We start from the raw sequence: 27,919 nt of genomic DNA, 5'->3' as shown, positions 1-27,919 counted from the left end.
TAGGACTTTATTTGTATGAGCAAATTTTGAGTCTACAAAAGTTCGTTTTTAAGATATGTGGGTAAAAAAATATATATAATTATATGCAATTCGTATCTTATTATATATAATCCACATATAATTAGATATAACATATATAAATTATTATGGACAAGATTTGTGTCTTAATTTTTAAATGAATTATTCAAATGTTTGATATTGCCGCGAAAATATTTGTTTTATCATAAAAGTTTTTAAACAAAAGTTGTAGGAAATTTAATTTTCTAAAATAAATTTCTCGTATGATTTTTTTAAACGACTAATATTTTCACTGTAATTCAAAAATTAAGTTTCATAATGAATGATTCAAATTTTTTATAATTACAAAAATTTTAATTTTGAAATTACCGCTTTTTTATTGGTGCTATGAAAAAATTATAAGGAACATTTTTTTATACAATTAAATTTTGAACAACTTTTATTTGAAAAATTTTTTTATACAACCAATATTTTCACCGTAATTCCGAAAATAAGTTTCATAATGAATGATTCAAATTTTTGATAATTACAAAAATCTTAATTTTGAAATTACTGCTTTTTTATTAGATCTAAGAAAAAATTATAAGAGACATTTTTTTTAGAAAATTAAATTTCCTACAACTTTTGTTAAAAAAATTTCTTTATACGACCAATATTTTTGTCGTAATATCAAAAATTTTACACCATTATTTATTGATTATTATTTTTAAATTAAAGCAAAAATCCTGGCCCTATAAATTATATATAATTGTATGTACTTATATTGGGTCATTTTTCACATCTAATTATGTATACTTTTTTTTTTACTCAGGCATATTTTTGAAAACGCATTTTTTTTACTCCCGTTCCGAAAAAGTTTAAATCAGAAATCAAACTTCCGAATTAGAGATTTTTAAACTTTTTTGGAACCAGAGTAAAAATACATTTTGAGAAATTTATCCCAAACACATTTTTTTTTATTTAAAATTCGTTCATATAAATAAAGTTTTAGATAATTTTTTTTTTACTATCAAAATTACAAAAGTTCCACTCGTGGGTTCTAATCTGCCTTGAGTTTGAAAGTTCTATTTGTGGAACTTTTCGAAGGATTTTTTTTACACGGGTACTTTTTTATTTTTTTTAAATATAATCTATTGGTGTATAAATTCTATCTATCGTATGTGTACACACTTTTGTTCACTTGTCAGTTCGGGGTTGATTTTGTCCAGCTTATTTTACTGTCACGTGTGCATATATATAAGCACTGTACAATATGTAAAAGAAATAATTGGTTCATTTATAAATTGGAAGCATTTATATTTTATTTATGATCTGACTTCTTCAGATCTTGTCACTGGTGTTTTAGACTTTTCGGTTGTTATTGTTGTCGTTTGAACGGTTTCCAAATTAGCAAGATCTGCTGCGCTAATCTGTAAATTAAATATATATTTATAATTTAATTGTTAATTATAGTTCGTAATTAATTGATTAATCAGTTAGTGACTGTATAAGTACATACAAAATAAAATGATAAATGCGTAGTGCAAATTATTATCGGACATTTTACAACAGATAGATGTGGAGACATAGCAAAAGCAATAAAAGTGTAGAGGATATTATTTACATTAAGTTTTAATAAATTAAATAATATAAATTAATGACAATAATTATAAATAAATTAAAAATTTTATTGAGCTGACCTCAACATTTGGTGGAAGTGTAATGGTAGCATGCGTTGTTGTTGTTTCAGTACCACTGCGTATTTCTCGTTCTATCGAAGTGCCTATTTTATAAATTAATAAAATAAAATAAATCAAATAATAATAATAATAATAATAATAATAATAATAATAATAATAATAACGATCAACCTGCAATCACTACGTGACTGCCTAAATATCACTACTAAATTTATAAGATACGCAGAAAAAAAGGATTTCTTGCCGCGAAACAATTTTAATTTGCACCAAGAAATTTTATGCATTATCAATTAAATACAAAAATTGTCTTGGGGCGAGAAAAGATTTTTTTTGGTCAAGAAATAATTCCTTGCACCGAGTAATTTTTTCTAGTTCTAAATAAATTTTTGTTTTCAATTCACAATGCAAAAAATTTATTGGGGTAAGTAAAAATTTTCTTTAGGCGAGTAAAGATTTTTTGTGTCAATGAATCCTTTTTTTTTCTATGCACACTTTTTTGGCTTTGAGAAGCTTCCTAAAACCAACAGGGAGCATAAAAATCTGTCATTTTGGAATAAGTAACGCGATATAAATAATATAGCTATATATTCAGTGACATTCAGTCATATTTAGTGACAGAATAATTAAAGTATTAATTTATTTAAAGAAAATAAATACGATCGTCTTTTTTCCCGCGTAATTTAAATGTAATTCGAATGATATAGATAAATCTATTTATCTCAATACTTGGCAATTAAAAAGAGTTTAAAGTATGAAAAGGCACAAGTTCAAGTCAAGACCTATCTAATGATACCAATTTCAATAACATTAACTAACTCTATCATATAGATGTGGCGGGAACAAAATTTTCCTTATTCTCTTAATAATATAGATAATAATAATAATAACATTGAGAACTAACAGGTAAGTAACAGGATTATTTAAAATACTGGAATATCCTAAACTACTGGCATTCACTAAAGTATTAAAATTAAATAATAATAAGTATAACGGTTAATCAAAATTACTAGCCGAGTAAACGTTACTTCATTATATTTAACCCAAGATAATAAAACTTACTGTTAACTTGTTGGGATTCATTCATTTCAGTCGTTTCTACGTCACCATTGGCAGTGCCGTTGCTAGAAGTCTGTGAAATTACCGTTGTTGTTTTAACAACCAACGATTGATTTTGTGTCGATATTTCAGATGTACGAGACGTAACTTCCATTTTTAATCCGGCTAATCGGTTATGAAGATCCTCAGAGGAGGTGGCGTTTCTGAAAAGTGAACTGTTACTGCCAGAGCATGGCAAGTACGCAATAACGGTAATAATTAGGCGACAAATAAAATAAAAATAGATAAATAAATTTTAAAAAGCCAACTACTAAATTTATATTTAAAATTTAAATCATAATGTACTTTTTTTTTTTTACTCCACTAAGTAAATTAATTTTAAAACTGATAGTTATTTGAAAAACTTTAATTTTAATTGAAAATTTTTTTTTTTTATGGATAATTAATTTTTAAATACGAGAAATTTCATAGCAAGACTTTAATAAACTCGCAACTATCAAACACTCATTAAAGTTTTTAAAAGAAAAAAATTAGTACACAACAAGCTCGTTATGAAATTACAACTTTGAAGTTCTCCCGCTCTTTTTGTTTCAAATAAATTTTTGTAAAAACCCTGTGCTTTAATTAAATAACATTTGCATGTCATTAATTTTGATTCCTACAGAACGTTTCATTGATCATTGGTCTTTTCAATGCAATTTTAATCATTGCTTATAACGAGTGACGTATCGATTCACATACGTAACGCATACATGTAAAACGTGCGTCGAGAACTAAAATGGCGGGGGAGCCTAAATTTTGAATTTTTCGAACAATTTTTTCCCTAAAACCCCTGGCGGTTGCTTATAATGAGCTTAGACTTCTATTTTTAAAAAATTTTTTGAATTAAAATCCGAGTTAATATCTAAATTAATCACATGGAACATAAATTTCTGAATAATCTTCTTGTATTTTCATTAAAGATTACGCTTTAATTTTTGAATTATGGGAACAAATCGACATTTCCGGGAAAAACGAATCATAAATGGCCATATAATGCCACATTTCATGTATGACTACATATAGTCATATATGGTCAATTTCCATATATAACCATAGTCATATATTGCCAATTTTTATATATGGACATGTATGGCTATGCAATATATGGCCATATGTGACTGTATATAGTTATATAAGGCATATATTGTCAATTTCCATATATAGACATATATAGCTATATATAGTCATATAAAGTTATATATTGCCAATTTCTATATATGTCCGTATATGACTATACATTGTTATATACGACCATATATAGCCATATATAACTTCATGTGGTCATGTGTGTTCATATATTTCTAATTTTCATATATGATCATATAAGACTTCATATGGCCGTATGTAGCCTATTTCTACTAAAGAGAGTTCCCGTAAAATAAATAAATTTTATTAAATTTCCCTAACAATTATCCTTGAAAATGAAAAAAATTTTAAACTGAAAATAATAAATAAATATCTGCTGTGTTACTTACAGTAAATGATCTTTAACACTGTCAATGGTAATATCACCAATTGAACTGCGATCCTGGCGGTCATCTTCACCGTTTACGTCACTGCTGCTAGCTCCTGGTCTCAGCGTTGAATCTTTCGACGTTTCACCGCTATGTGCTAAAATTTTAAATATTGGAAAGTCGCTTAAGTTAATTATCATATTTTCATTTAAAACCTTCGCTAACTGCTCTGCTCACTCGGGCATAACCAGTAATCCTATTTAACTATTGTTAATTTAATTGAGACTGGGTAAACAGACAAGCACAACAACGAACAATAGGCATATTATATATAAATATTATTAAGTATGCCAAGCATTTGATTTTTTTTTAGTAACACATAATGAGCCCCATTTTACATATGAAAAAAATAAATAAATAAATAAAATAACAACTCACTTGATCCAACACCATTTTCCAGAATCCGCGGTGCTGGCGCGCTTTCGTTATCCTGCGACTCAGTTTCTTTTTCAGGCGGCGACTCAACGGTAACCTCATCTTGTACTTCTTCAGTGGGTGTCGGTGGTTCTGGTACTGAACGTGCATTTGGTGGTAAATTTAATGCACAGTGTGCTCTCGTTCCCTTAGTCGCTGACACAGATATACGCTGTAATTCCGAGCTCGAATGAAGATATAATGCTTCTCCAGCCTTAGTAAATGTCAATGACGAAATGCCATTTATATCTTCACGTTTAATTGCAGCAGCATTTATCTGTCTTCTGAGTTCCGGGATTCCAAGAACAAGACAATCACCCAGATTAGTAAGACAAAGAAGACAAGTTTCTTCGTGTACACCCGCGGGTTCAATAGGGCACGTGAACTTGGCAAAACCTGTTTTGCGTACTCTCGAGCCTTCGTGAGCAGTGAGCTTGTATTTGCAAAAAGGTTTCAGCGATGGAAGATTGAATATCTTAAACTGTTCTTCACTGGCAATGACAACTCGATGAGGTGCGGTCATGTCCGGTCCAGCAGTCACGCCCTTCTCCACCTCAAATGGTTCCGGCAATGGGACATTTGAACCATCAAGTATTGTTATTGCAATCACGGGAGCGCGATGCTTCAATTGTATCTCTTTACCAAGCGTGCAATTTACGTCGTCTTCGTTACGCCTCGCGCCAGCTGGAATACCCAACGTAAATACGTACACAGTACCGTTGTTAGTACCTGCCCAAAGAGTTGGTGTTGTATTTTGCATGCTGATTATAAAACTACGAGCAAAATAAACACTACGGACCATTGAACCCAAGGCATCGTCAACTGGACGAGCTTCTACTTGTCGTTCAACAGGTTTTATATCTATTGGAGATAAATCTCCACTTGGTGATGCTGCCACTGGTGATATTTCTTTCTTTTTTTCAACGGTTATGGTATTTCGCGTGGGACTTGTATTTGCATTTGGTCGTCGTTGCGATCTACCCTTCCTAAGTCGCCTGAATGATTCTCTTAATGATTTTTTGAATGATTTTCTTCGAGATATTGGAGTGTCACCCGATCCAGATAAATCATTGGGATTTAGTGTACATTTAACGGTAACTGATTTACCTCTTATGTAATCAAATACTGCGAGACCGTGGGCAGTACCGGCAGCAATAAGTCCCCACTCAGTGTGAATAGCCAGTGCTGTTACCTGTGCGGGTGGATAAAGTTGGACTAAACTCTGCGGTTGAAAGCCAACGCTAAATGAAACAGACTCTGTTCTAACTGGTAAATGATCGTGTCCTTTCCATACGAAACCATCGCGATCATTAACAATATTCATAGTTACAGCTTTTATTTCTTTACTTATTTGTTCGGATGATATGTTTGCAGTGATAATATGACCAGCGGTACCGGCAACTATGAGCGTTGATGATAATGGACAAAGCATTACTTTTTTAACAGCGAGACGTGGGTCATCTGAATAAGGATCGAATGTACCGACTTTTCTGAAAGGCGGCCAATCGTCATCATCGTCGTCGTCTTGAGACTGTTCGAGTACGTCGAGATGTTCACCAGTGAATATTAGCGATGAATTGTATTTGTATAAGGGAGTGAGCGCTACGTCAGAAGCATCCCAAAATCTTATTGTTCCGTCTTCGTGACCGGTCAATAAAAATTCACGGGATTTTGTTTTATCGTCATCTGGTGATTTTTTACAGAGCAATATTCCACCATCAATAGGCCATTCTTTGTTTGAATACAAATGTTCCGTCTGTGATTTTCCAGCGGATATTACTGAGTCCCATAATTCAGAAGGAATGTTGGGTACATGTTGGGAGCAAGTAACCTGAGATAGATAAATTGCGTAAGTTAATTATTTAGTTTAATAGCGCAATAACCCGTGTAAAAAAAATTTGGTCCAAAAAGATTCCAAAAAAGTTCCGCATGTGGAACTTCTAAGAATGAGACAGATTATAACTTCGAATGGAACTTTTTTGGAACGTTAGTAATTTTGACAGTAAAAAAAAAGTTTTTATGAGCAAATTTAGAGTCAAAAAAGGACGTTTTTGGAACTTTTTTGGAATTTTATGTAGACATTCCAAAAAAGTTCCAAAATCACTACTTTTGCATCTTTTGTAGACTAAAGACGTTCCAGAAAAATGCCAAAATAGTTCAAAAATCACTACTTTTGAATTTTTTATAGAACAAAAAAAACGCCCATAAAAAATTCCAAAAAACTTCCCAGAACGTACCTCTTTGACTCTAAATTTGCTCATAAAAACTTTTTTTTTTACCATCAAAATTACTAACTTTCCAAAAAAGTTCTATTGGAAGTTCTAATCTGTCTCAGGTTTAGAAGTTCCACATGCGGAACTTTTTTGGAATCTTTTTGGAACGAATTTTTTTCACACGGGAATTAGACATATATCTACTAGACTGCCAAATAACATCGATATTTTTTTTCGGTCCCATATGAAAATTACGTTGAATGCAACATAAAAAATTGAGCACTAAATTGGGTTTTCCAACTCAATTACAAAGTGCGCGCTCGCTTAAAGAAGATTTCGTATTTAAATAACATGGGAAACATTTTTTTTTTTAATTTTATAACTCGTACGAATCAATAAATTAAAATGACCATAACATATTTGTGTAGAGAATCGAATACTCTACAAAAAAAGTCTCTTAAAATTTTTTGATAAATCTAACAGTTCAAAAGTTACTTTCTTACAAAAATTTCAGTTTTTTTTCCTAAATAATTAATTTGTAAAACCTGTAATTTTTTAACTGTGCGATTAAAAAATTATTAAATAACATATTTCGATTGCAAAAAAAAATGATCTACGGAAATGTCCTATGACATTTTGTGATAAAACTGATAGTTTTGCTGAAAAAGTAAAAAAAATGAGAAATTTACCATAAATTTGAATATAAGCTCGAATAACTTTCAAACGGTGAGATTTATCAAAAAATTATAAGAGACCTTTTTTGTCGAGCATTTAATTCTCTACAAAATTATATTATGGTCGTTTCAATTTATCCATCCGTTAACGAGTTAAAAAATAATTTTCCCATGTTTTTTAAATGGGAAATCTCATTTAAGCGAGCGCGCGTTTTGTAATTGAGTTGAAGACTCCAACTTAGTACCCAATTTTTTTCTTACATACAAAGTAATTTTTGTATGGAACCGAAAAAAAAAATCAATTTTACTTGACAGTCTAATATATATACACTTTTTTTTTTAAGTAGAGCAAGTAAAATATCTTACAGCACTGGCGTGAAGAGAAACGAGATAAGGCAAGGCCATCATCCTCCAATCAGGATCGGTAAGATCAATAGCAATAACTTCTTCTTCTGCCAGGATAATCAATGCTTCCGGAGAGTTTGACAAATCTTTGCTGTCTTCATCAACCTTGGGTGTCACTACAAAAAAGTCGATTACCTTGGAAGTCAAGTCGAAAACGACATGCTTGGTTTTTGTCATTGCCGTTATGGTGTGTCGATCTCCGAAACTCGAACGTGGCATCCCGCCGGAGAATAAAATAATTTCATCATCGCTGTGGAACGAATGACACTCATTATGTAGTGTAAGATAAAATATAACTTTTATAATAGTATAAATATATATGTCGGAGATGAAAGAATAAAATGGGGTTTTCCAATGAGACGGGAAATTCACATCAGTCGAGACTAGTTTTTATAGTAACAATTAAATAATAAAATTTAAGCTCTAGATCTTTACAAGTTAAGCAGATTGTGTTTATTGCGGGAGGCTTAGGCTCGCTGTGACATCTGTTCACCAAACGTAGCCACGGTCACAGGATGGGTGTAGTAAGACACAGAGGACAAGATAGTAAGATAATGAGATGGTTGTCCTTTGAATATTTTGACTAAAAGGTTTTTAACGAAGAGTACAGAGTTTGGTACTAGTTGAGTCAGTCAGTTCTGATTGAGCATTCGTTGTGCGAGTACAAGTTTTTCTGTCGACCGTGGACTCGTTCTCGAGCCTAGTTTACTGTAGTATTTGTAAATTATTCGATCAGGTTTTATTTGAATATTATTGGACTGTCGTGTATTACAATTATTATAATTCCCTGCGTAATCAATTATTGCATTAATTAGTATTTAATAGGTTGTGCCATTTTGAAGAGACTTTTTTTTTAACAAAAAAACAGGCTGAAAACTCGAGGAAAGGTGAGAAAAGATGCCTGTTAAAAGCGGAGCTCTTAATATTTAGAGGTGCCTATTTCTAATTTTCCATTTCCCATTTAAATAACATGGGAAAAAGAAAATTTTATTTTTTTAATTTTCTAGCTCGGCATTCGCACCTTATGTAAATAAGTCCATAGCATATTCTTGTAGAAAATTTAATGCTCTACAAAAAAGGTCTCTTATAATTTTTTGATATATCCACCCATTTAAAAGTTATTGGAACTGGAAGTCAAATCTATGATAAATTTCCAGATCTTTTTACTTTTCCAGCAAAACTATCAGACTTATCAAAAAATGTCATAGGACCTTTTTTTTAGACAATTTTATTTCCTACAAATTATCTCTGATAAACTTTTTTAAAACTCCGCATTGTTTTCTAGTTATTTTCATTTTAATGTTAAGTTCTCAGAATTGATTAGAAGACTATTATTTTTACGAGCTTGGCATTAAAATGAAAATAACTAGAAAACAATGCGGAATTTCAAAAAACTTTATTTCAAATAATTTGTAGGGAATAAAATTGTCTATAAAAAAGATCCTATGAAATTTTTTGATAAGTCTGATGGTTTTGCTGTAAAAGTAAAAAGATCTGGAAATTTATTATAGATTTGACTTCCAGCTCCAATAGCTTTCGAACGGATGGATTTATCAAAAAATTATAAGAGTCCTTTTTCGTAGAGCGTTAAATTCTCTACTAGAATATGCTATGGACTTATTTATGAGGTGCGAATGCCGAGCTAGAAAAATACAAAAATAAAATTTTCTTTTTCCCATGTTATTTAAATGGGAAATGGAGAATTAGAAATAGGCACCTCCAAATATTAAGAGCTCCGCTTTTAACAGGCTTCTTTTCTCACCTTCCCTCAAGTTTTCAGCCTGTTTTTTTGTTGAAAAAAAAGTCGCCTCAAAATGGCACACCCTAGTATTTAGTGTATTGCATACCTCAAGCGCGAAAGCGCTGAGGGTGCTTTATGATCGCTCTAAATTTTTTTGATATTTGTGCGACACTATCTTAATCATATTACTTGTCTAACTATCATTATTTGTGAACAATACTTTAAATATTAAATCACTGTGTTGCATAATTATTCTTCGTTTATATTTTAAATAAAAATAGAGATATTAATATAGAGACCATCGGGATACTCGGGATAACGCCCAAGCTCGTACTGACTTTCCGACATATGTATAAAAAGTAAACTCACTCTGACATGGTATAGACAAGAATTTTCGAAACAGCTTTACACGGGAATGGACCATAAAGTGTCGTTGGCTCTGAAGTAACATCACTTCCAGGGCTCCAAAATGCATAGGATCCATCATTGTGAGATGAAACGAATCTATTCTCAGATACCCAGTGAACTGACTCCAACTGCTGCGCTGAGATGAATGTCTGTGCACGGGAAAACAAACCCATCAGCTGCACTCACATGTTCGCCAAATCCACCAGACACAAACAGTAAGAATAATTTTAAGCTAATTAATAGTATTACTTACTATTTATATTAATGAGTGTTCATTTATTTAAACTAACTACCGTTTTTTTAAATTTTATTTTATAGTTTTTTATTACCTGCTGAGCACCTGGAGTCGCTTTGTTCCACAGTACCATCAATCCTCGGTTGTAACCAATCAAGATACTGTCTGGGTGTCCAGGTTGTTCGGCAATGGCTTCAACTGCGCCAGGATTCTTTTTGTAATCTTCCGGAACGCTGGAAATTAAATGAATTTAAAAAAAATCCGAAATTTTGAAGTTTTAAAATAAAAATCAATTTTTGTTGTTGACAATTGAATGAAATTTTGACCATTGCAGAGAAATTAATCATGTAAATTTGAATCTTCATTGAAATTTTAAAAATTTCTCTTGAAATCGATCAGAAGACTTTTTTTAAAGAGCTTGGCATTAAAATGGAAATAACTACAGAACAATGAGGAATTTTGAAAAACTTTATCAGAGATAATTTGTAAGAAATAAAATTGTCTACAAAAAAGATCCTATGACATTTTTTGATAAGTCTGATAGTTTCGCTGGAAAAGTAAAAAGATCTCGAAATTTACTATAAATTTGACTTCAAGCTCCGATAACTTTTGAACAGATGAATTTATCAAAATATGATAAGAGACTTTTTTTGTAGAGCGCTTAATTCCCTACGAAATTGTATCCTGAGCTCATCTGTACAATGAGCCATTGCCCAGGTATAAAATTCCAAACTTAAAATTTTTTTTTCCCATGTTATTCAAATGGGAAATATAAAATTGCAATGAGCGACCTCTGAATATTAATATTAAGAGCTCATTTTTTAATAGGCATCTTATTTCACCTCCAGCAACTATTTAATAGGGGGTGTCAAGAAAAACAATAGTCGATTTTTTTGAATCAGTCTAATGTGCATACATATAAACTTTTGAACCGATGGTATTTTTGGACCCACTCGACGAATCCCAATTTAAAAAACAAAAATAGCAGGGTGGCCACAAAAAAATGATTTCAAAATTCCCTGATATTTCCCGGTTTTCCAGTAAAGTTTTTCACATTTTTCCCTGATTTAGAAATTTTATTCGTATCATTTAGATATTCAAAGTTTTTATTATATTTTCATTTTTAATAATTAAATTTGATAATTAAGTCATACGAGAAACCATAAAAAATGGCAATAAAATAAATTAATACTGCCTACTTTTGATTATTCGATGTTAATAATGTATAAGTTAAAATATTTAATAAGAAATTTTATGATTTAAATAAATTGAAAATACACTGGTTACAAAAATTAAGGGATATTAAAAAAATTTCAAATTTTTTATTAATTTTCAACAGTTTGTAACCCGAAGGAAAATGGTCGTACAATAATAACAAAAAGTCACACTGCAGCTTCAAGTGTCTAGTTTTCTGATCTGAGTCTTTAAATTTTTTTATTATGCACGATTCCGGAGCAATCAAAAATCAATCATAATTATCGAAAAAAATTTATTGAAGCTCGAAGACCGTTTTTAAGACGAGCAAAAATTTTGTAAATTTCTTTTTCGATAGTTTTCTTAGGATTACTCCGGAACTTTACATAATAAAAAAATTTAAAGACCAGATCAGAAAACTAGACACTTGAAGCTTCAATTTGCCTTTTTTGTTTTTGTCGTATGACCATTTTCCTTCGAGTTACAACCTGTTGAAAATCACTTCAAAATTTGAAATTTTTTAAATATCCCTTAATTTTTATAACTAGTGCATAATTTAAAATTTTTTAAATTTTCAACTGTTAAAATTCAATTCCCGGATACTTTTCGAAATTTCCTGACATTTCCCGGTTGCATTAAGTTCCCTGATAATTCCCGATATTCCCGGTTCGTGGCCACCCTGAATAAATTTCAATGAAATCTACTAAAAAGTGAGTATTAATTATTCGAAGAAAAATGATTTATTAAATAAATTGATAACTTACTTTTGCATTACAACGTCCTGATAAATAATATTGTCAGTCATTGTGAAGGTCTTGACATCAAGTAGATAAATATTACCACCTTCAGTACCAAGTAACAGATGGTCGCCACTTGATTCAAGACACATGGCAGATATCTTCTTCAATTTACCCTCCAGCGATAGTGACTTGGTCTCGACAAGAGAATTTTCATTAATTTCCCAGAGATGTAATGAATTGTCATCGCACAGAGATACCACTCGACCCTGATAATTAAATATTTGAATTATTGCTTTATTTTAAATTCACTTAAGTATTATTCATTCATTAAAATTTAATCAATTCTTTTTTTTTTTTATTTAATTATCAAATAAAATGATACGGTTTTGTAGATAATACATTACGTAAAAAAATAAATAACTTATTTATTAAAAAAGCTAAAGTAGTTAATTCAGTTTAAATAAAACCACAGAATCCTATTCTTTGACCCAGTACAAGTGCATAATAAGCTCTCTTGTTAATCCAAAAGGAACGATCTAATTAGTCTTATCCAATTAAAAATCAGTAAAGTAAACCTGCGGTACAAACCACAACTTTATGTATAGTAAATTTATATTACGTAAATATTAATGTGAAATGTTTTTAAAATAAAATATAAATATTATCGTATGATAAAAAAAAATTACTGTTATAAAAAAAAAAGATTCTTGATACAAGAAATTGAATTATTCAAAATTCTTAATAGAATTATTTTTTTATTAAAAAAATTAGTATATTATTTGTAGAATTTTGTATTCTTTTAGTTTACTAGGTATGGAACAAAATATTTCTGATAACAGTAAACAGATTTTTATATCAGAATTTAAATATCAGGTGACGATAAAAAGCTGTCATACGTTTCTATATGTCATTGGTTTTGATGATATCAGTTTTTGTATAAGAATTTGTTAATTTTTGGAAAAATGTTTTATTTTGTAGTAAGGTAAAAGCCCCTATACCCGCTCAGTACCATTAGTCGCTCACTTTAACTGTTTAAGGCGTTTTTTTATAATTTTTGTAAAAAAAAATTACAACTAAAAATATTATTATTGATAAATAATTATTTGTGAATCTAAATATATTAAAATATCATGTATCAAATTATTTTATAATAGATTATAAATTTAAATTAAATGACTGTTTTCAAAATCGCGCAGAGCCGGGCATTTTTTACTTTAACGTTCATTCGTTAGATTAAATTTAGGGTACGTCAAATTTTTTTCGAATTGTTATAACTATATCTTATTAAATACATTTTTAAAATTCATGAAATTTTATATTATGAAAGAATAAAGTAGTATAATTTATAAATTATTTGTCCAAATCAATAAACTTATCATAGTTTAATTGATATTGTCTTTGAGCGACTATAGGGCCATGGGTTGGTCGAGTAATGGTACATGACAACTTTTAGTGAGCGACTATGGGTACACTCAAGGAGCTTATTTAAAAAATTAATAATAATTAATTATCAAGATTATTCTTCAAACTTAAATTTTATTCTAATACTCGAAACTTCAAAAAATAATTATAAAAAAAAAATCTGGTTTTTCATTTTATTTATTAATTTATATTGAGTGATTTAATCTCACTCCAATGAAAAGTGAGCGGGTATAGGGGCTTTTACCTTAGTAATTTTTTTTTATTGAAAAAGTTACTCTCTTGAAAATTTTAAAGAATTAAATTATTTGGATGAAGAATCTACTTTTTTTTTTTTTTTTTTTTTTATAAAAGTATTTTTTTTATGTAGATAGCAAACTGTTAAAAATTGTTTAGATCTCGGATAATTTTCATGGAAATTTAATAAATTTTATGAATATCAATTTTTCACGTAATTAAAAAAAGTTCAATGTGACTTTTTAAAATACATGATCTATTTGATTGATCAAAATATTGAGTCGGATTTAAATTCAAAAAATATTTAAAATAAAGTACTAACTTTTTTTGTTAAAAACTGTAATGAGTTTTTGATAGTTGTGAGTTTATTAGTCTTACTAAAAAATTTCTCGTATTTAAAAACTAAATATACGTAAAAAAAGAATTTTCAATTAAAATTTCGGTTTTTCAAATAACCATCAGCTTTAAAATGAATATGATTTAAAATTAATTTACTTATGGACAATTATTTAAATGAAATAAAATAAAATTCATAGTGATTTTAATTTTTATGACATTTATGACTTGAAAATACCAAGTTATGTAAAAATAAGTTAACTTATATTTTATATATCTGACTGATGTATCTGTAAACTTATTAACAATTTCACGGAAAAAAAGTAAGCAAAAATTACTACGTGGAAAGTAAACTGAACCCACTCACTAATGGCACCTGATAATTTATACTTTAGACATAAGTAAAAATTACTAACCCATGAGTAACGACTGCCATCATAAATTTAAAAAAAAAAACCACTAAGCATTTGCATTTTTTACTTACGTCCAAGTAAAAAATTATCAGACCTCATTAGTAGTTTCAGTTTACTTTCTACCTGTCCAATAATTACAGTTCAATTTTTTTCAAATATTACAAATTTTTACGATTCATAAGTTAACCGTCTAATAATTTTTATATATTTTTTTAAAAACAACAAATTATAAAATAAAAAAATGTCACTTATAGTTTTTTAAATTTTCTACATGTGCATATTTTTAGTTTTTATTTTTTTGTCATTGACTTGAAAATAAAAAATCGAAAAATTGCTAATTGTCTGCTAACTTCAGGATCATAAATTTTTATGATCCTGAAGTTAGCAGACAGTTAAAAATTTTTGAATTTTTTTTTCAACGTCAATTTAAAAAAAAATAAAAATAAAAATATGCACATGTAGAAAATTTAATAAACTATAGGTGCAATTTTTCCAAATATTTTTTTTTTATAATTTATTGTTTAAAAAAAAATGCAAAAATTATTGGACGTCGGCTAACTTCAGTATCATAAATTTTTATCAGCGCACAATAACTTAATAAATGTAAATAGTAAACAATTTAAAAAAAAAAAGAAAAATTCATATAGGCTTTTAATCGCACGTGTGCTTGTCATGCACATCAGTGCGTATCTAAACACATGGATGAACGTACGTACTTTTTACCCGATCCAGACATTCATGCATAGTTTACTATTATTATCATTTTTTTTCTCTATGCATTTTATTTACTCGTTTTTCCTCTCACTGCGAGAGAGATTGCACAGTAAACATACATACATATTTATCTTTACTATATTATATATCAGAGAGTTGCATGTTCGCGTCCCTTTGAGTTATGCAATCCTCAGTTTACTGAATTCTAGCAACCGGAACGTCAAGGCGGTATATATCGCATTGCTGCGCGTGTGATTCTTTAAACAAACAACGCTCGTGCATACAACACCCCTTTAAGGTTTCGTTATTATTATTGTCGGAAAGAATACTCGCACGCGCCAAGTTTATTCCCAATGAGACAATACATCTATGTAATACTTATATGTATTTTACTTAACAATTAAAATTAACTCCCATAATAAATTACAGTTGTACAGTAGAGAGTTTATTAATTAACATCAACACTTTAAGATATTTTGTAGATTTTCATTTTCATTTTTATATTTAAATTTTTATAACTATAAAATGATAAATTCATAGGGAAGTAAACAGTAAATTTAAATTTTTAATTTAATTTGTACCATAAATTGGACATTTTGTCTTTTTACTGCTCTGATTAAAAACTCCGATTGAATCTGGAGAAAATTCTAATCGGAAAGTTCCGAATGAATCCAATTGAAAGTTAATTGGAAATTGGAAAGTTAATCGGAAAAAAATTGTAATTTTCCGACTGAATCTGATTATGAAATTTCTATCGGATTTAATCGGAAAGTTCTGACTGAATCCGATTGAAAGTTAATCGGAAATTGGAAAGTTAGTGGGAGGAAAATTGTAATTTTCCGACTGAATCTGATTAAGATATTTCTATCGGATTTAATCGGAAAGTTCTGACTGAATCCGATTGAAAGTTAATCGGAGAAAAATTGTAATTTTCCGACTAAATCTGATTAAGAAATTTCTATCGGATTTAATCGGAAAGTTCTGACTGAATCCGATTGAAAGTTAATCGGAAATTGGAAAGTTAATCGGAGAAGAATTGTAATTTTCCGACTGAATCTGATTATGAAATTGCTATCGGATTTAATCGGAAAGTTCTGAATCCGATTGAAAGTTAATCGGAAATTGGAAAGTTAGTCGGAGGAAAATTGTAATTTTCCGACTGAATCTGATTATGAAATTGCTATCGGATTTGAAAAATAAAATTATTATTTTCCGATTAAATCTGATTGGAAAATTTTAATCGGATACGTGGAATGCTCCTGAGTAATTCTGATTGAATGTTCGTTTCCGATTAATTCTGATAGAAATCCGATTGAGTTTTAATCAGATTCAATTGGATTTAATTGGAGTTTTTAATCAGAGTAAGACTTCTTCAGCAATTAAATTATAAATTTTAATTTACTGTCCACCTTCCTATGAATTCATCATCTAATTGAGTCGATCTGGACATGATTTTAAATAAAATATATTTTTATAACTGTATTTAATATGTAGAAATTTTTATGGTACTAAAGGTAACGCACAAATACATTTTTTTTAATTTTGTTGACGCGCTTTTAAAATTTTTTTTTTTTTTCAAATATTTTATTTGCTTATTTGAAATAAAAAAAATTTTAATGTCTGCTACTTTCAGTATCATTAAATTTTGGCATATAAAATATTTAAAATAAATATACACATAGACTAGCGGAAAGTATATTATGTATAATGTTTACGTCACGTGAACCGGACATTTACCGTTACCTTGCGAACAAAGAATCGCGATGAAATGTTATATTAGTATTTAACAGATTTAATACTCGGTTTACAATATAACATTATTATTTAACTAATTAATTTTTAAAATTAAGTTATTAAATATTTAATTATATATTTTTTAACATGACAATTATTTACCTTATCTTTAAAATTTATTTTTCACCGTAAAATATTTTAATTCATATACAGAAAAAAAAAGATTTCTTCGCGCAAAAAACTTTTACTCCCTCCCAAGAAAATTTTTGTATTATAAATTGAAATGATAGTAAAATTAGCAGACATTTGAAATTAAAAAAATTTTTTTTCAACAGATAAATAATGAAAAAAAAAATATTTCCAAAAAAATGCACATGTTGGAAATTTCATAAACTATACGTGCAATTTTTCAAAATATTTTATAAACTATAAATTGAATACAAGATTTTCTTGGAACAAGAAGAAGTTTTCAAAAATGTTATCTAGTCTTAAAAAAATTGTTGACTTCAATTCATAGTAAAAAATTTTTCTTGCGCCAAAAAATCTATTTTTTCTTTGTACTGATAAATTTTTAAAATAATTGTCATAAAAATATTTATATATCTATTATTCTTACCTCATTTGGCAAAGGAATAATCTTAGTAACAGCAATCTCGCCACTTTCTGTTGAATGTTGTCCATAAAATTCGACACCAGGTCTTCCAAAACTGTTTTATTTAAATTAAGGTTCATATATTTTATTTGTTATTTTATTTTTTTACTTTACTTTCTACTTCCATCTAAAAAAAATTTTATTATTATAATTTCCTTATATTTCATGCTTTTAAAATTCAAATAAATAAATAAATAAATAATAAAAATTTAAAGATTTGAATTTTAATTTAAAATAATTGTGCTCAATAATTTTCGTGATGACGATAAAAAATATATAAAAAAAAAATATGTTGTTTAAGAATTTAAAAAAAAGAAAATACGCCGATGGGACACATTGTTGCGCTTTCGCGTCATTCGACTCTCACTTCAACTACAACTACACTACGAATAATTATGAGCAGCGTCTCTCAAACTTTAGTATTAAACAAATATATATATATAAATGTATATATAATATATACATACATATGTTTTATTTTTTTAACTCGTGTCTCTTGTAATACAATATTATAAAATATATAAATATGTTTAAAACACACGTTATATCAAAACAAATACAACTAATTGTACAATAATGACATAAAACGTGATCGAATTAACAATACACTGGCTTTGTAATTCGATAAAAGTATAATAATGATAATAAATAGTGATAATCATTAAAATAATTCATTCAAAGGCAAAGAAGTTGTTTGAGAAACATATGAGTCTAAATTTAGAATTACTCGCGCCTCTCTCCTTTTAGCTTAAAAAAATTTACTGCTGATATATTGCTACTCACTGTATAATACTACCCACGATTTAATGTACGGACCATCAAGTATAGTAAACTTCTTCAGATTTATTATTGAATAATAAAATAAAAATAATAATTTAATAAAAAAGGATACACTTTGATAGCTCCAGATGCTGTGCCGATGATCATCAGCCTGAGACTCGGGTCCCAAGCCAAGGCTGTAGGCTTGTTTGGAAACCCATGCTGAACAGTCTGAAAAAAAATATATGTATATTAAAATATGTTATAAATGTCGTATATAAGACACTCGATAAAATAAACTATACAAAATAATATTACTCTGGTAAAAATAACGAAAACTTGCAGTCACTACGGGACTGCCCAAATATCACTACTAAATTTATAAGATACGCAGAAAAAAAGGATTTCTTGCCGAAAAAAATTTTAATTTGCACCAAGAAATTTTATGCAGTATCAATTAAATACAAAAATTGTCTTGGGGCGAGAAAAGATTTTTTTCGTCAAGAAATAATTCCTTGCACCGAGTAATTTTTTCTAGTTCTAAATAAATTTTTGTTTTCAATTCACAATGCAAAAAATTTATTGGGGTAAGTAAAAATTTTCTTGAGGCGAGTAAAGATTTTTTGTGTCAATGAATCCTTTTTTTTCTATGCACACTTTTTTGGCTTTGAGAAGCTTCCTAAAACCAAAAGGGAGCATAAAAATCTGTCATTTTGGAATAAGTAACGCGATATAAATAATATAGCTATATATTCAGTGACATTCAGTCATATTTAGTGACAGAATAATTAAAGTATTAATTTATTTAAAGAAAATAAATACGATCGTCTTTTTTCCCGCGTAATTTAAATGTAATTCGAATGATATAGATAAATCTATTTATCTCAATACTTGGCAATTATAAAGAGTTTAAAGTATGAAAAGGCACAAATTCAAGTCAAGACCTATCTAATGATACCAATTTCAATAACATTAACTAATTCTATCATATAGATATGGCGGGATCAAAATTTTCCTTATTCTCTTAATAATATAGAAGATAAAGAGTTTGATTTTACTTCAAAAATTTTTAAAACACAGTAAAGCCCCTATACCCGCTCAGTTTCATTAGTCGCTTACTTTAACTGTTTAAGGCGTTTTTTTATAATTTTTATAAAAAAAAATTACAACTAAAAATATTATTATTGATAAATAATTATTTGTGAATCTAAATATATTAAAATATCATGTATCAGATTATTTTATAATAGATTATAAATTTAAATTAAATGACTGTTTTCAAAATCGCGCAAAGCCGGGCATTCTTTACTTTAACGTTTATTCGTTAGATTAAATTTAGGATACGTCAAATTTTTTTCGAATTGTTATAACTATATCTTATTAAATACATTTTTAAAATTCATGAAATTTTATATTATGAAAGAATAAAGTAGTATAATTTATAAATTATTTGTCCAAATCAATAAACTTATCATAGTTTTATTGATGAATATCATACTCAAATTCTTGAATAATTTTTCTCATTGTATGTGAAACTGTGAATTTTCTTGTTTTAATTTTTTTCGTGTGCTAGTAAAAATAATGAAATTTATTTAAATTACAATAATTGCACATTAAGATTTTTTAATAAAATATAAATTTACTTAATAAAATTTTTTGTTTTAAATTCAATTGCTCAGCTCTTTTTTATTTATCAACAACTCATTATTTTTCTTATGCTTTATTATTACTTTAATCATTCGTTGATATTTCATTTGCGACAAATAAAAAAAAAACATTCGCAATAATTATTTCACAAAAGACGTGTCTTATATTATTTTCAAACCATGCATTATTGCATTGAGGAAATAATTGTACTCCTTTGTATGTATTTTTCTTGTGAAATAACAGTTGTTAAAAAATTGAGGTAATGAAAATATTTCACATGTATAACCTGTTTAACTTTTATCGCGTAATATTATATATAATTCAAATGTATAATAATAAAATAACGAACAATTGATAATATCTAATTATATTTTTATGAGATTACTTAATTTCTGATGATAACGATAATCATAAGTTCAGTAGTACTCAGTGACAAATATATAATTTATCAAAAATTTTTATTTATATATATATATATAAAAAGAAACGAGTTATCGAGTCATCGGTTGTTATCAAAAGCTATACCAATAAATAGATTAACAAAAGTAGATTTTAAAATTCTTATAATAACGAAGAAATATAAAAATAGAATAAAGTATTTTTAACATTTACGCTTTTAAAATTTTCCTTGACATTTAAAGAAAATTAGTTGACTTTATTTACAAGTAAAAATCAGTCAGAAATATAAATATAAATAAACTTTTTTATGTTCTTATTCTTACGGTATTTTGAATTCCCAAGTGATAAATATCAAAAATTTTAATTACAATAGATTTTTATAATTTTTTTTTTTTGTGAATAATTAGATTTTAAAGATGATAAATGTCATAGCAAATCTTTAATGAACTCACAATTATCAAATAGTAATGAAGGTTATTTAAGAAAAAGTTGGTAAGGTAAAAGCCCCTATACCCGCTCACTTTTCATTGGAGTGAGATTAAATCACTCAATATAAATTAATAAATAAAATGAAAAACCAGATTTTTTTTTATAGTTATTTTTTCAAGTTTCGAGTATTAGAATAAAATTTAAGTTTGAAGAATAATCTTGATAATTAATTATTATTAATTTTTTAAATAAGCTCCTTGAGTGTACCCATAGTCGCTCACTAAAAGTTGTCATGTACCATTACTCGACCAACACATGGCCCTATAGTCGCTCAAAGACAATATCAATTAAACTATCATAAGTTTATTGATTTGGACAAATAATTTATAAATTATACTACTTTATTCTTTCATAATATAAAATTGTCATGAATTTTAAAAATGTATTTAATAAGATATAGTTATAACAATTCGAAAAAAATTTGACGTACCCTAAATTTAATCTAACGAATGAACGTTAAAGTAAAAAATGCCCGGCTTTGCGCAATTTTGAAAACAGTCATTTAATTTAAATTTATAATCTATTATAAAATAATTTGATACATGATATTTAAATATATTTAGATTCACAAATAATTATTTATCAATAATAATATTTTTAGTTGTGATTTTTTTTAATAAAAATTATAAAAAACGCCTTAAACAGTTAAAGTGAGCGACTAATGGTACTGAGCAGGTATAGGAACTTTTACCTTAAATACGACTTTTTAATATATTTTATTACACAGAAAATTTTGACTCGCCCCAAGAAAATTTTCATTTAAATTAAAAACAAAAGTTTTCTAGTCCTAAAAAAATTTTTCTTGCGCCATAAAATTCAATTTTTTTCTGTGCATAATAAAATATCATAGACAATTTATATGACATTAATAGATTACGAAATGTTAAATAGATCACGAATAGTAACAGTAATGGATAATGAATTAGTGATATGAGAATAATAGGCATTCATGTTAATATGTTATAAAGGTTCGATGTTTTGTTAAGTAGACAAGTTTAAATATGCCTAATGAAAATGGAAAGTACATGCTCGATGGCTCATCGATAGGATGACTCAGAAGTTGATAATTTATGGTCTGACGTTCCTTAATTCCTGTTCTTCTCGTAACCTTCTATTCACTATTATCGAAAAGTTTATCTTTTAAAGTTAAAAAATAACAGAATATACGGATGTTGGATACGCGAATTAAAAAAGTCTGCGTCTGATGCTGGTTAATTTAAACTCAAGTGCTTTAGATTACACAGAGAGTTTAATGGAAAGGAAAGACGTCAGGGAAAAAGGATCTCTAGAAGATATTATTAAGCGGAGTAAAAAATAAAAAAAAAATTTGTTACTGTAAAAATAAAACTGTAGATTTAAAACGCAAATATCACGTTGCTCGAGAGTACAATACGTTCCCATGTAACTATGGGTGGTAGTTGACAAAAGAGGGGAGTATGAGGTATAAAACGAGTAGAAAATGAAAAAACAAATATTTAAGTCCCCTTGGACCAACTGGGTGGCAGTTAACGCTTAGACAAGTTTGAGTGAGGATATTTCTACCTGTGAACAAAATATATTTCTTTTGTTGCTTACCTGACTCAATTCAACTTTCTTTTAATTTTTGTTTTTTATTTCGTTTTACACAAGTAAATTTTTCCATAGCAAAATATCATTTTAAATAATAAATTATTTTTTATCTTTGCAGCCAAACTTGTCTAATTTTTAAAAATATTTAATTCTTTTCTCATTAGTAAAAATTTAAAATTTACTTCCATCTACAATTTAATTTTTTTTTCTAAATTACGAAAGTTTCTTTGTCAGCAAATTTATTTATTTTCAAAAATATTTTGAATAAAAATGAAATATTTGAATACTTGTTTTTAAAAAATGTATGATAAATATATACATGAACTTGAGTACTTGTAAAAATATTTTTTTTAATTACAACCAAACTTGTCTATTTTTAAAAATATTTAATACTTTTCTCATTAACAAAAATTTCAAATTTACTCCCACCTAAAAAGTCTAATTTTTTTTCTCACAAAACAATTTTTTTTGTGGTCTCGAAATTAGCAGATAATTAAAAATTTTTGAATTTTTGTTTCAACAAATCGCTTACAAGAAATAAAAACTGAAAATATGCACAACTAGAAAACTAAAAAAACTATAGGTGCAATTTTTTCAAACTTTTTTTTTTAATCATTTAAAAAAAATCCAAAAATTATGAGACGTCTGCTAACTTTAGTATCATTTCTTTTTGTATCGAATTTATTTATTTTCAAAAATAATTTGAATAAAAATATAATATTTTAATACTCATTCAAAAATATTTATGATAAATATATACTAAAATTTGAATACTTGTTATATTATGACATATTTTTTTAACAGACTTATGCAATAGTTGAAATAATTTTTTTTTTGATGTTCAAATAAATATAGAGTATTTATATTTGTATTGGAGTACTTTTAAAAAATATGTAAAAAAAAAAACAAGTTTATTTATCTACTCAGATTGTTATCCAATGGTGTTAACATTGATAAGATATATGTATATATATATCATATGTTGTCTTTGTCGTTAAATGTATCTAGATACCGATTGATAAAATACTGAACAACCGCAACTATTTAACTTTTTAAATATTTAAATAATTTATTATCATAATAAAAATAATAAAAAATAATATTTGCGTACGATAATGTGTACACAGCATTTGGTATACGATATAGGTTAAATAATATAAGTTACATGGGTTAGTGTGTTTTATCGATCGCGTGGGAACATTCGATCGTTAATAAAATAGTAGGCGTGTTACATTAAACTTTATAAAGACTATTAGTTGATTATCCCCGTATGAAAAAACAATATATGGTTAAAATATATAAAATCATATATGTTTACAACAAAAAAATATATGATATATTATATTGTATACTATAAAAAATCATATAGAGATTTTGGCTGATTTAATATAAAATTATATACAGTAGTAAATATATGTATTCCATATATGTAACTTATATGTTTTTTATATTAAGCTATATATACATTTACATTTACCTTATAATATATTGTATTGATATATTTCCTTTTATATTCAAAAAATATATAATTTTTATATGAAAAGAAATATATGGTAGCATATAATTTATATTATATATGGCAAGATATATTTTCTTTGTTATATTTAAGCATATATTTTATTCGGTGTATGTATATGTATATGGGTATATATATTCGCATAAAATTAACTAATTTTGAAAATTTTAACTGCAATTTAAAGAGTATATTAAAATTTAGATCTAATTTAATTGGAGTTGGTCATACGAATAAGAAACTTTTTTTTTCCATACACAATATAAATATATGTTTTTATATATGATCAGAATATATTTTTCGTATATGATAGAAATATATATTTTTATGTATGATAAAAATATAGTTTTCGTATATGACAAGAATATATATTTTCATATATGATAAAAATATATTTTTTGTATATGATTGACATATATATTTTATATATGCTAAACATATATGGACTCGTATATGATGAATATTATATTTTTTAATATAAAAAAAAATATATCAGAAAATATAGTTAAATTGGCCACATATATTTTCTGATATTCATCATATATTTTTACATATATTTTGACCATATATGTTATTTTCATACGGGTCATCAGACATCAAGCATCGGAATAAATAAAATTTACTTGACATTAAAAGTAAAAAAAAATAATAATTTTTTTTGCTTTAAAATAATTTACTATCTTTAGCAATTATTTAAAAAAAAAAAGATTACTCATATAATTATGATATCGACCTGTTGATTCCAAGTAAATTTCAGCCACGTTAATGCACAATGCTCGTTTACGCAAGTCCATTGATATATTATCAGCAATAATGATAAAATAAATAATAAATAATTAAATACTTTATGAGTTTCAAGTAATTGAGAGATTTTATATTTTTTTTAATAATTAAAAATATAAAATTTAAATATGGTCCCGTATTTAACAGACGATAAAGAATTTTTTATTTATTTTTCAACAAATCAATTAAAAATAAAAATATGAACATGTAGAAAATAAAAAAACCGATGCAAATTTTTTTTAGGATTTATCGATTTTAAAGAAATGAAAAATTAATTAGACGTCAGCTAACTCCAATAATGAGTGCGAATGTAGCAGATATCAGACAAATTTAAAATTATTCATAAATAGAGTAAATAATTAATAAAAAAAATTTGAAAATTGTTAAGTGCATTTTTTTTAAGTATTTACTCTATTTATTTATAATTTTAAATTTGTCTGTCTGCTACATTTGCACTCATACTTCAGTACCATATTATAAATAAAATAATATTTTATGATCATGAAGTTAAAAGACAATCAACAATTTTCAAATTTTTTGTTCAACAAATAAATTACAAAAAAATACACACGTAGAAAATTAAAAAATCTACAGGTGCAATTATTTAAAATAATTTATAGATTTTAAAAAAATAAAAAATTAATTAGACGTCTACTAACTCCAGGATCATAATAATTTAAATGTTTTATGATCCTGAAGTTATAAATGAGTGTCAATGTACCAGACATCAGACAAATTTAAAATTATTAATTAACAGACTAAATATATAATAAAATAAAATTTAAAAAACTCAAAAATTAAGTCCATTTTTAATAAATATTATTTTTTAAATTATTTATTTATAATTTAAAAATTGTCTGCTACATTTACACTCATAAGTTAGACAATTTTAAATTTTCAAACGTTTTTTTCCCAAATAAATTAAAAAAAAAAGAAAACTAAAAAATACTCATGTAGAACCTGCATTTTTTTATAATACTTTCTTTTAAAAATTCATCGATTAAAAAAAATTCAAAAAATAACTAGACCTCAGCTAACTCCAGTATTAAAATAAAAATGATACTGAAGTTAGCAGACGTCTAATAATTTTTTTTTTTTTTTTAGACGATAAACCAGAAGAAAAAAAATATTTGAAAAAATTGCACCTGTAGTTTTTAAAATTTTCTACATGTGCATATTTTAAGTTTTTTTTTTTTCTTCAAATTTAATTGCTCAAAAAAAAATCCAAAAATTTTAAATTGTCTGCTAACTTCAGGATCACATAAAAATAATACTGAAGTTAGCAGACGTCTAATAATTTTTTGATTTTTTTTAGACGATAAACCAGAAGAAAAAAAATATTTGAAAAAATTGAACCTGTAGTTTTTTAAATTTTCTACATGTGCATATTTTTAGTTTTTTTTTTTTCTTCAAATTTAATTGCTCAAAAAAAAATCCAAAAATTTTGAATTGTCTGCTAACTTCAAGATCATTAAATAAAAATATCAGAGCTCGATTTAAAAGCTAGAAAAATAATTTAGTATCACCTGAGAAACCGACACGCGATATACGAGGAAAACGAGAGGATCGGGGCGTCGTTGTAGCCTCCTTTATGGTTCTCGGCATTCCAGCTTGCGGTTTAATAAACCTAACTGGACCCAGTATTATATATTATCTTACCTTTCTAAATGCAAAAAGATCCTTCTGCAATTTTTGACGTTCCGCCGTTGGTTGCTGCCCTTTTCCACGAATAAATTTCAGCATCTTGACGTTTTTAAAACTTATTCCAGTTTCCTTTTCAATATGTATGCACGTATATATATCTATATATACTTTTATATATAATAACTATCACTTCACTTTACTATCGTTGATGTATAGATTCAACTCCACCTTTACCTTTCACTTTCCGTAAAAGTTGCGATAAAATAAATAAATAAAAATAAAAAAAATAAAAAAAAAAAAAAAGAAAAAAACTAATCTAAGGTTTGATACAGTCCGCGTGTTGATAAAACCACACAACACAAATATATATATATATATATTTACATATATATTATTACTGTAGTTTTAACCTCTCGGACACATTTAACAGATAATATATTTTCCACTGTCTGTCTACAATTCCTGTAATTAAAATATTATTTAATCAACAGTAATTCGCGCGTTAACTTCTATACAATTACGATTTTTTTTACCGTAAATGTCTGATACTCCCGTCACCCAAAGCATGTCGTCTCAGTCCAACGTGTGATATGTCAGTCGCTATTTATTTCGCGGCTGTTATTTCAATTGATTTAAATTTAAAAAACCTAAATCACTTATATTCAAATTCAAAAATAATTATTATTTTAAATTTAAATTTTAACTTTTATTTTAAATATCGCGCTTGGAAAATTTATATTTTTAAGTACATCCACAAAAGTGAGGTACGAGTGATAAATAATAAATTATTTAAAATAAAATAACTGTATAAACGTTTAGTATTTAAACTCACTACTCCACGTCTCTTGTTCACGCACTGGCACTCGTGTATTACGTATACGTATGTAGCTTTGGGTTTTAAGTTTTAGTTTTAGTTGGAGCAGGAACGAGTAAATCGCGTCCGTCGTTTTGTCGAACCGGCGGTAGTGAGTCGAGTAGTGAAATTAATTTTTACTTCGGGTAACTTCGGTTGGATACTCGTAGCACTTCGGGTTGAACCGGTTACGGGCGCGTCCAAACGTACGATGACCTCCGCCACTGTTGCCAATCCTGTTGTTAAAGGAAATTTATTTAACGTTCTGTGGATTTTTTTTTATTATGTTTACAACTTTGGGTTGACGTTTGATGGCCGCGAGAGGGCAGCACTTGTCGAAGACTTACTGGGGGCAAAGCAGGCAGCAGAGCTGATATTTAAAAATTAAAAGAATGAGTGAGAATGTAGCGGACATGAGAGAAATT

At 27.3% G+C, this 27,919-nt stretch overlaps 1 protein-coding gene and 1 long non-coding RNA gene across 9 annotated transcripts; one reads left to right on the top strand and one right to left on the bottom strand.

Moving 5' to 3' along the window:
• Positions 1-550: 550 nt before the first annotated feature.
• On the bottom strand, positions 551-27,593 carry LOC130672251 (lethal(2) giant larvae protein-like). 7 transcript variants are annotated; one of them, XM_057476693.1, is made up of 13 exons: positions 27,175-27,589; positions 26,657-27,103; positions 18,731-18,828; positions 17,803-17,893; positions 12,358-12,599; positions 10,494-10,632; positions 10,126-10,340; positions 7,977-8,265; positions 4,688-6,554; positions 4,271-4,406; positions 2,757-2,974; positions 1,698-1,780; positions 552-1,427 (listed from the first exon to the last, which is right to left on the bottom strand). In XM_057476693.1, the coding sequence occupies exons 2-13, from the start codon at positions 26,738-26,740 to the stop codon at positions 1,323-1,325; spliced, it is 3,567 nt and encodes a 1,188-aa protein (XP_057332676.1). In that variant the 5' UTR covers positions 26,741-27,103; positions 27,175-27,589; the 3' UTR covers positions 552-1,322. The 7 variants fall into 7 exon arrangements, with proteins under 7 accessions (XP_057332681.1, XP_057332677.1, XP_057332678.1 ...); XM_057476698.1 differs by having other exon boundaries at positions 551-1,427; positions 2,757-2,956; positions 10,126-10,313; positions 26,657-27,592; XM_057476694.1 differs by having other exon boundaries at positions 551-1,427; positions 2,757-2,956; positions 26,657-27,591.
• Positions 8,345-12,364, top strand: LOC130672255 (uncharacterized). Of its 2 annotated transcripts, XR_008990667.1 has the most exons (4): positions 8,345-8,806; positions 10,052-10,379; positions 10,483-11,116; positions 11,228-12,364. It is a non-coding gene; the product is annotated as an uncharacterized LOC130672255 (long non-coding RNA). The 2 variants fall into 2 exon arrangements; XR_008990666.1 differs by lacking the exon at positions 11,228-12,364 and having other exon boundaries at positions 8,348-8,806; positions 10,038-10,379; positions 10,483-10,605.
• Positions 27,594-27,919: the final 326 nt, after the last annotated feature.

Source organism: Microplitis mediator, chromosome 7 (genome assembly GCF_029852145.1).
Source record: "Microplitis mediator isolate UGA2020A chromosome 7, iyMicMedi2.1, whole genome shotgun sequence".
Taxonomy (NCBI): Eukaryota; Metazoa; Arthropoda; class Insecta; order Hymenoptera; family Braconidae; genus Microplitis; species Microplitis mediator.
The sequence above is the reverse complement of the archived record's forward strand: the minus strand, read 5'-3'. Positions and strand labels throughout refer to the sequence as shown.

Bases quoted from the DNA above. Each gene is read 5' to 3' on its own strand.
- LOC130672251 (XM_057476692.1), bottom strand. From the start codon at position 26,740: ATGCTGAAATTTATTCGTGGAAAAGGGCAGCAACCAACGGCGGAACGT. The intron at 10,633-12,357 runs GTAAGTTATCAA...TTTAATTTCCAG, and splicing joins CAGGACGTTGTAATGCAAAA to CGTTCCGGAAGATTACAAAA. The intron at 10,341-10,493 runs GTAATAAAAAAC...ATGTGAGTGCAG, and splicing joins CGACTCCAGGTGCTCAGCAG to CTGATGGGTTTGTTTTCCCG.